The 9,995-nt window shown below is 40.4% G+C and overlaps 1 protein-coding gene across 1 annotated transcript; it reads right to left on the minus strand.

Moving 5' to 3' along the window:
• Positions 1 to 3,939: 3,939 nt before the first annotated feature.
• Positions 3,940 to 9,509, minus strand: cnga2b (cyclic nucleotide gated channel subunit alpha 2b). The gene is made up of 6 exons (XM_073840085.1): positions 9,409 to 9,509; positions 6,592 to 6,702; positions 6,331 to 6,504; positions 6,130 to 6,237; positions 5,724 to 5,830; positions 3,940 to 5,360 (listed from the first exon to the last, which is right to left on the minus strand). The coding sequence occupies exons 1-6, from the start codon at positions 9,507 to 9,509 to the stop codon at positions 3,940 to 3,942; spliced, it is 2,022 nt and encodes a 673-aa protein (XP_073696186.1).
• Positions 9,510 to 9,995: the final 486 nt, after the last annotated feature.

Consider the following 9,995-nt stretch of genomic DNA (forward strand, 5'->3'; position numbering starts at 1 on the left):
AAAATAAAGTTTACGTTTTTCATGTAATGTTTATATGTAATAGCCTACATATAACAGTTTTGAGAATGGACGGATGAATTTTGATTTTAACACTGATGGTAAACATTACCAGTCAAAAGTTTTTGGACAGTAAGATTTTTAATGTTTATATAGAAGTGACTTCTGCTCACCAAGCCTGCATTTTTTTTTTTTTTTTTTTTTTTTTGATTAATAGAAAGTTCAGAAAAACAGTAATGATCTGAAATAGAAATCTTTTGTAACATTATAAATGTCTTTATCATCACTTTTGAATCAATTTAAAGCATGCTTGCTATAAATCCTGACCTTTGGATCTTTTTATTTATCAAAGAATCTTAAATTTTAAATATTGATAATAATATTAATAAAAATGTTTCTTAAACAGCAAATCAGCATATTAGAATAATTTCTGAAGGATCATGTGACACTGAAGACTGGAATAATGATGCTGAAAATTGTCCTTTGGTCACAGAAATAAATTCTATATATTCAAATAGAAAACAGTTATTTTAAATTGCACAAATTTTTCACAATATTACTGATTTTGCTGTATTTTGAATCAAATAAATGCAGGCTTGGTGAGCACAAGAGATTTCTTAAAATAAAACATTAAAAATGTTACTGTTCAAAAACTTTAGAATGGTTATAAGAATTAATGTGTTTTGCAGTGCAGTTTCCTTGAGTTAATATTTTGTAGTTTTCTTGTCTTTTGCAGTTTACTTCAATTAAGTGTGTGATGACACAGTTCGGTCTGGGAATATGTCTGTTTCAGGGTTATCTGTCAGCAGGAAACCAGTTGAGTGCGGCTGCACTATCTTCCTCTCTTCCTTATAGTTGCCCTGGATCATCTGTAATTTTCCTTCCCATATGTAGAAGTATTTGCTTAAATGATATGTGAACCCCCGCCTACATGAAGGCTTGTAAGGGTGCTGTATAAAAGATGGGACTGCCCCATCTTCTTTGGTGGATAACAATAAACCAACTTGTATTAGACTTTGGTGTGTTGTTGTCTATCCCAAGCGCTTGTTGCTGATCCACTCGACAGACCTGAGAAACTGCAGTGACCCAGAACAAAGGTTCTAACAATTTGGTGACCCCGACGTGATGTCTCTGATCAGGTAAGACAAAGTATACTTTGACTACCTGATCAGTGACATTACTATTACTGTGTGTCTGTAATTACGTGACTTGGGCAAGACAGAGTATAGTCTGACTGTCTAATTAGTAATTGCTGATTAAATTGCGTAACTTGGGCAAGACAGAGTATAGTCTGACTGTCTGATTAACAATTGTTTAACTGCGTAGTAGGGTAAGACAGAGTATAGTCTGACTATCTGTACTGACGTAAGGTATACCCTCAGCGAGGCTGGGAAGAGCGCTATAAATCAAAATCGAAAACGAAATTAAAAGCAAAAGTGTGAGTCACGAGTTTCGGTCTGTCCCGTGGTGAGGTGGATATCTGTATATATTATCTGTTTATCTATCAATCTGTATATATATCTGTAATATCTGTCATGGGAGCCACCTATCCTAAACCGAATCCTGGCGAAACACCAAGTGATTGGATGAATAGATGTAGTTGGGGTTTTTATACAAATTTATGGGTGAATAATTTAGTGGGTTGGACAGAAGCCAATGGGATGTATCCTACATATCCGCGAATGGGTTCTTTTGACCCAAATCATATGGCACAAGCTTTTCGATTGACATATAAAGGTGAAGGTGACCCTGAATGGGACCAAAAATATATGAAAGAAGGGTATGATATTTGGCTAAAAATGCAAACTGTATGGAATGATAAACAGGGTATTTCACTGCCAAAATCTGTCAGGAATGTGGTACCGAAAAAGCCGACAGAAAAAAAAAAAAAAAAAACGAGAAACAATTATTAGCTGAGGCTTAGTCAAAGTTACAGAAAACCAAATTAGAGAAAGCAACTAAACTCTATCCAGAAGTACCGTCTACTTCCTCATTCCCGCCGTGCGCGCCGCCACCCTATCTGGCGCCCGCGCCTAATGTGCCCGCGCATAGCTCAACAGCACACAGCGCGCCCCCACCAGCGCCCGTCGAGAAAATAAATGAAGCTTATTTATGGAAAGAAAAACGACAGGGCCACATAGAGATAACTTCGCCGTTCGTCTCGACTTTGAAAGACATTTTGAACATGTTACCAAAAATTGTCGTGTAACAGCCATTTCACTGGCGCAGATTATAAGTTCATAATGTCAAAATGGGTAATAAGTCTGTTGAGACGCGTCTGCTCGAGGTTGTTCCCTGCCTAAAACCAGAAAATGATCGACCTAAGTGTGTGTGTCCAACACACTGCCTGGCAAAGAAAACCTTGAAGATAGATAAAGCCTCTATGTGTGTGTGTGTCAGTCTCTATCTGCACTCAGTCTCTGTCTGCACTCCATCAAGAGTGTTGAAGCTGACTTCTGCTGATGAAACTGCAAACTATTTTCTTCAGTAAACAACAGCATCTTGTTGAAACACTTATTGAGGCCTCTTGTCTACCTTGCTCGTTAGCTATAGTAAAAACAAAGGGTCACTCGAATTTATACACAGATGAGGCTAAGGGTAACTCACTGGCTGACCTAAATGCAAAAAGGGCGGCCCAAGAGGGGCCTCCAAGCCATCATGTTAATGTAGCTCTAGTGTCAACCTCAAAAATGACGTCGTCACTAATTCCAGATGTTGACCTTGTCGCGGTTCAGAAAGTAGCAAGTGAATCTGACCGTCAATTCTGGTCAGTTTTTTTCTGCGTCTCAGGGACCTGATGACCTCTGGCGTGACAAAGATGGTCGACTGTGTTTACCTACGTCTGTTTTACCGTTTCTCGTCCGCAAATTTCATGGTATCACTCATCGCGGCCGAAGAGGGGTACTAGATACAATGCGAGGTCTATTTTGCATCGACCAATTACCGCAAACGGTTAATGACATTCTTGACAGATGTATAATTTGCGCTAAAAATAATATAAGCAAACCTCCAGCAAAACATCAACACCTGCCGAGGCCTAACCAACCATTTACTGAATGGCAGGTTGATTTCACACACATGCCCAAGAGGGGACCTTTTAAATACCTCTTGGTGCTTCTGGACAAATTTTCTAAGTGGGTAGAGGCCTTTCCATGTGCCAAAGAAAACGCCAATATGGTCGTGCAGTTTTTAACCAAAGAAATCATACCCAGAAATGGTATCCCGGTATCAATGGATTCCGATAAGGGCACACCTTTCACATCAAAAGTATCTTAACAAAAGATAAGAAAAGCAATGATCAGTATGAATACATCCGATTGGACAAGGGTCCTTCCAATTGTCTTAGCAGACCTAAGAATGATGCCTCAGCCAAATTTAGACAACTTATCACCCTATGAGGTGGTGATGGGCCGACCTTTCCCCATCCCTTGGCGCCACGGAATGGTAGGGATAGGTGTGATGTTAACTGATCATATGTCTGAGTACTCTGTAGGCCTAATAGAAAAATTAACTGAGTTCTGGGAAAGGGTTAACATGAAACACCCTGAGATCCCTAAAGCTAACTCACACCCCTTTGAAGTGGGCAATCAAGTATTGATAAAGAAACTAAAAACCGGGGGCCTTAATAACTCTCTGTATGATGGGCCTACAGAGATACTAGCTGTGACCAGAACTGCTATTTTAACTGATCTTTTTCCACAGTGGATTCATTGTGTACATTGAGGGACTACAGTATCCCTAACAGACTTATTTTAATTTAAGAAAAATTAAATATGGCATCTTCTTTTAAAAAAGCCCATTAAAGACAATCCTTGGAAAACCCAAGTATAAAATCAGCCTAAAACCTGGAGGCTGTTGAAATGTGTTTGAAGAAGCAAATGTCTGTAAATGTTGAATATATGACACAGAAGCACACAAACTTCATGATGCAGATGCACATATTTATGTAGTCGAGTTGGCTCGTGGTGTGTTACCATTACTCTCAAAGTCCATTTCTTGATCTGAAACAAGCCCAAGGCCCGTATGACACAGTTGTCTCTCAAGTGCTGTGATTCTCTGCTTTAGTCTGCTTTGAGTCACTGTGAACTCCCCAAGCAACCGCGCAAATCGTGCTTGCAGAACATCCAGTGAACCCTCCAGACGTTCAACCTTCTCGTCTGTATCTATGACGAGCATCCCTCCCTGCGCGACGCTTTCATCCAGAAGCCCCTGCTTCCTCAGAATCTCCCTTCCACGCTCTTCCAGAACCTTCTGTGCATCTGGGTATTCGGTTACGGCCTCCATAAGGTCGTCCTTTGAAAGGCAAAAGAGGTCAGAGTAGCCGATGCTGCGAATGTTAGCCGTCCGGCGGTTTCCCATTTTACTACCCTGAATATTAAGAATGCTAATCTCGCCAAAGCAACCCCCAGCTGTGAGCAATGCAAACTGTGTCACTCCATCGTCAGCAACAACTGCTAACTTTCCCTCTTTAATGATGTACATCTCTTTACCAATGTCTCCTTTTCGGCAGATGTAGTCTCCAGGACTGTACACTTGGGGGCGCAGTTTTAAAACCAGTTCTACCAGCAGCCCGGCCTCACAGTCTTGAAAGATGCGAACTTTCTTCAGAGTAGATAAATGAACATTGATAGCAATTTCTGCACGTAGCTTGTCAGGAAGATTCTTTAAGACTTCCTGTTCATCCACCGCTTTCTGATTCGTCCACAGGTAGTCGAACCATTTGATGACACGCGTCTCAAGATGGCGACTGACTTTGCGGAAATGCATGTAGTGTTTAATAGCATCAATCCGCGCCTGGAATTCTGCTCGCGTGGCGTTCATATTGGAAATCATGGAACCCACGTTACCTACAATGGTGGCAAAAATCAGGACTCCAACAAGAAAATCAAACACCACAAATACATATTCCTCGTCCCGTTCGGGTGGTGGCATCTCACCGATGGTGGTGAGTGTCAGTGTGGACCAGTAGAAGCAGTATATGTAGCTTCGCCTCAGAGCTCCTTCCTCTGTGGATGAAATGTTGGGATAAACCCACTGATCTGACCCAAAACCTAGAGACTTTGAGATGGCATAGAAGATGCAGGCGTTCCAGTGGATAATAACCAGAATGTAGAGAACCAAGTTCCAGATGCGGAAGATGTTTGGGTAGTTAGTTCTTGTCTCTGTCCGGTTGAAGAACTCAAACATGCGAGAAAATCGTAGGAGGCGGTTGAAGCGTAGCTGTGGTGTGTTGATGCCCACGATGATGTACGCCAGGTCTGTGGGGAGGATGGAGATAACGTCCAATTTGAACTGAAATGTATGAATGTAGCTGTCTCTCAGTTTCGCTAGGTCCTTCACCAGAAGTCCTTGCTCTAGGTAACCTGTGAGGACATAAAATGCTCTATAAGAGGCCATTCAAACACTCAAAGAATACAAAAATCTGCATGTTATCGTGCTTCCAAGATGGTTATATCTTATTCAGATATCTTATTCAGGACAGTAATAAATAAAAAAATAACATGCATTTTGTATGATTCATCTTATTTTGGTAAAATAACATTTTGCCGATTCTGCAAGGTATATGTAAACTTTTGACTTCAACTGTATTTTCCACAGTAACTGTAACATATTACAGTTACATTTATTTTGTATCTAAATTACGTAAGGTTGTTACATGTAACTAGTTACTCCCCAACACTGTAAACTATGTGTGTGTGTGTGTGTGTGTGTGTGTGTGTATATACCCGTCCTTAGCCGCATGCATGAATCCATTATGTAGACAACGTCACACAAATAGTCAAACACCAGCCAGACAATAGGATTCTCAATCTGCATCTGATCAAAACATGCTCTATACACACAGAATAAGAAAGAGAAAGAAAATGAGAATCATAACTACTTTGTATAGATAGCCAGCAAATACACACATCTGTACAGTTAGTCAAGCAAGGGTCTCAGAGGGCTGTTCTGTTTGTGCAAGACTGACAGGTGTAACGAAAGAGACTTGCAACGCTGTAGCAATTAGTTACGCCAGAAAACAAACACGCCAACACAGGGGACTGTGCTCTCTTAATGGTTTATTAGGTGCACATTAATAAAGGGTAATGATGATGATTATAAAAAAGAGAAAGACTAGGTGAAAAGTCGCACCTTGCCACAAGCAGTACCCAGTTATAAAGCACAGCAGTGGCGATGAAGAACAGCCAGTAGTAGTAAATATCATCAGAGGGAGAAACTATAAATGTCTCCCATTGCTTCCTGTGAAACAACACAAATTTGTACCATAAAATCCATTTGTCAATCCATTTTTGAAAGACAAATAAATAATCTGTGTCACAACTGTAATAGTACTTTGTGTTTCCCTTAGTGTTTCCATTGGCATCTGGTTGGTTGTTGCTCCTTCGACTGGGTGGAGCTCGTACTTCTGGTCCCCGGAATCTCTCCAAGAAGGAATCAGGTCTCTCCTCCTCCTCTATCAGACTCCTGTGTGCCCAGTCTCTCAGAGTCACCACCAGACTCACAAGCCTGGCAACACAAGAGAGAAAGCTGTTATCCAGATTTGCTGTGGCACATGTAAAAATGTGTATGCGCGTGTTTGGATAGATCTTGAACCTGGACAGGGCTCCTCTTCCTCTAAAGGAGTTTCTGGATGGTGCATCCTGAGGCTCTAGGGCAGCTACTCGCTGCAGCTCTGACGAGGTGTCATCACACGCAGACTGAGACCTGAGAGAGTAACAACAAGATGGAGACAGAGCATATAAGTAAGAAATGTGTTTATAGTTGATTTGCAATATATTGAGGAATCACATACACATCAAATTTATTTAGACTTTTTTTTTTAATTATCAAGACCTTTGTTCATCTTTGGAACACAAATTAAGAGATTTTTTATGAAATCCGAGAGATTTCTTACCCTGCATAGGCAGCAACGCAACTGACACATTCAAGGCCCAGAAAGGTAGTGAGGACATTGTTAAAATAGTCCATGTGACATCAGTGGTTCAACCTTAATTTTATAAAGCTACGATAATACTTTTTGTGCGTAAAGAAAACAAAAATAACGGCTTTATTCAACAATTTCTTCTCTTCTGTGTCAGTCTTTGATGTGTGTACATGAGAGTAACACTACGCATGATTATTTCTGATTATTGTAATGCTTATTATCTATGCTGCATAAAAAAATTTCCTTTCAATTTTTTTTTAAAATAAGGTTGTTTTGTCCCATTATGACCAAAAGTTATAGTGTTCACAGCGCTTCACTTTTTCAACATTTTATGTTACAGCCTTATTTAAAAAAAAGGATTAAATTAATTATTTTCCTTTGAAAATCTTGTTTGAAATCTTTGCAAATTTATTACAAATAAAAAAAATCACATGTACATTACATAAGTATATATTGCCATGACACTCAAAACTGAGCTCAGGTGCATCCAGTTTCCACTGATCGTCCTTGAGAGATGTTTCTACAACTTAATTGGAGTCCACCTGTGGTAAATTCAGTTGATTAGATATGATTTTGAAAGGCACACACCTGTCTATATAAGGTCCAACAGTTAACAGTGCATGCCAGAGCACAAACCAAGCCATGAAGTCCAAGGACTTGTCTGTAGTACTCCGAGACAGGATTGAATCGAGGCACAGATCTGAGAAAGGGCACAGAAATATTTCTGCAGCATTGAAGGTAGTGATGGGAAAATGAAGCTTTCCGAAGCACTGAGGCTTTCCCCTCAACTGTATCGTAAAAAGGTTCGTTACTCGAAGCTTTTCAACATGTTGCACACTAATGACATCTTGTGGACAAAGGTGGGAAAAGTTGCTTTCGCGTCCCAGATCTTAAAGCGATTTTGGACAGTTTCATTAAACACATCTATTTGTGCTATGTCAGAAAAACAGTAATTTTACTCGAATTGATTTGTAAATAAACGTTTTAATAAAAATTATACAAGTATAAGCATGGTTCATGTAGGCATATGTTCACAGTAAATTAAGAATAATTTTGACTAATATTAGTGTTAATTAGAAGAGCTTGTGAAGCAAGGATAACTACAAAATGAATATGCACAAAACTACACATGTACATATTTATTCGTATTATGATTTATTCTTAACAAAAAGTGAATGACACTTGATACCTGCACAAGGGGTTCGCGTTCTTTGAATCAGAATATGAAGCAGTCACGTGGTTGTGTGCGAAAACGAAGCTTCGGACGTCACAGGTCACGTGGTTATGGACAAAACGAATCAAGCTCCGGTACAGTGCTTCACTGTGAGATGTTTCGTTTTTTTTTATACAAGCTTCGAAGCTTCGGTGTCAAACGTCACATCACTAATTGAAGGTCCCAATGAATACAGTGGTCTCCATCACCCTTAAATGGAAGTTTGGAACCACCAGGACTCTTCCTAGAGCGGGCCACCCAGCCAAACTGAGCGATTGGGGGAGAATAGCCTTAGTCAGAGAGGTGACCAAGAACCTGAAGGTCAATCTGAAAGAGCTCCAGCATTTCTCTATGAACCTTCCAGAAGAACAACCATCTCTGCAGCACTCCACCAATTAGGCCTGTATGGTAGAGTGACCAGATAGAAGCCACTCAGTAAAAGGCACATGGTGCCTGGAGTTTGTCAAAAGGCACTTGAAGGACTCTCAGACCATAGGAAACACAGATTTCACTCTTTGGCCAGAATGCCAAGCGTCATGTCTGGAGGAGACCAGGCACCGCTCATGACCTGGCCAATACGATTTCTATAGTGAAGCATGGTGGTGGCAGCATCATGCTGTGGGGATGTTTTTCAGCAGAAGGAACTAGGAGACTAGTCAGGATAAAGGGAAAGATAAATGCAGCAATGTACAGAGACTCTGGACCTCAGACTGGGTTCATCTTTCAACAGGACAATGCTAAGCTCACAGCCAGAATAACAAAGGAGTGACTACAGGACAACTCTGTGAATGTCCTTGAGTGGCCCAGCCAGAGCCCAGACTTGAACCCGATTGAACATCTCTGGAGAAATCTGAAAATGGCTGTGCGCTGACGTACCTCATCCAACCTGATGGAGCTTGAGAGGTACTGCAAAGAAGAATGGGAGAAACTGCCCAAAAATAGGTGTGCTAAGCTTGTAGTATCATACTCAAAAAAACATTGAGGCTGTATTTAGCAGTATTTAGCAAAGGCTGTGAATACTTACTGTATGTACATGTGATTTTTTTAAAAATATAAATTAGCAAAGATTTCACTTCTTTCACATTGTCATTATGGGGTTTTGTTTGTAAAATTTTGAGGAAAATAATGAATTGAATCCATTTAGGAAAAAGGCTGTAACATAACAAAATGTGGAAAAAGTGAATTGAATACTTTCCAGATGCATTGTAGGTCACCACAATGGTTTTATTATTATTGCAGAGATGGAAAAACAAGACTACACACAGTCACTGACCTGCTGAGCACGCTTTCTGCTCTGTCCTGCTCGTCCTCTTGAGTGTGCACAGAGAGACGATGAGAACAGGGAGATCCCTCAGCAGCTGACTGGCCCGTCATACTGTAAATACAAAATACACACCATAGATTAGAACTTTTATACAAATTTAAATAAATGAAACTAATATTTATGTAATTTATGAACAGATTTTTTTAAAATAATAGAACGTCTCCAAAGGGATAGCTAACTTTTGTGCACATCCCTAGTCGGTCCAAATTTGATCACCAAAGACGTTTCTGCGATCTTGTCACTTCATGTGCCATTACATTCCACCGACACTTGCTAGATTTCAGCAGAACATGTCTCTTCAGACTTGTCAAGAGCGCATGGAGTCAGTGGTGAAGTGCAGAGGGACAGCAGGTCAGGGGGATTACTGGCAAACACCTCTCACCTGGGAATGTGGTCACTATGACAATCACCTCAGCTTACCGTAAGATATAGACAGAACAGGGAGAGAGGGACAGGGACAGATTTAATAACTACGGCTTCAAAACCGGACTGAAGAATGATCTCATGGTTAATGCTGGGAATGGCTTTAGGGACTG

This window comes from Garra rufa, chromosome 5, assembly GCF_049309525.1.
Source record: "Garra rufa chromosome 5, GarRuf1.0, whole genome shotgun sequence".
NCBI lineage: Eukaryota > Metazoa > Chordata > Actinopteri > Cypriniformes > Cyprinidae > Garra > Garra rufa.

Coding starts and splice junctions, on each gene's coding strand:
- cnga2b (XM_073840085.1), bottom strand. CDS start 9,509: ATGACGGGCCAGTCAGCTGCTGAGGGATCTCCCTGTTCTCATCGTCTC. Junction 6,505..6,591: donor GGAAGAGGAGCCCTGTCCAG/GTTCAAGATCTA, acceptor TTGTGTTGCCAG/GCTTGTGAGTCTGGTGGTGA. Junction 5,361..5,723: donor ATGCATGCGGCTAAGGACGG/GTATATACACAC, acceptor ATGTCCTCACAG/GTTACCTAGAGCAAGGACTT.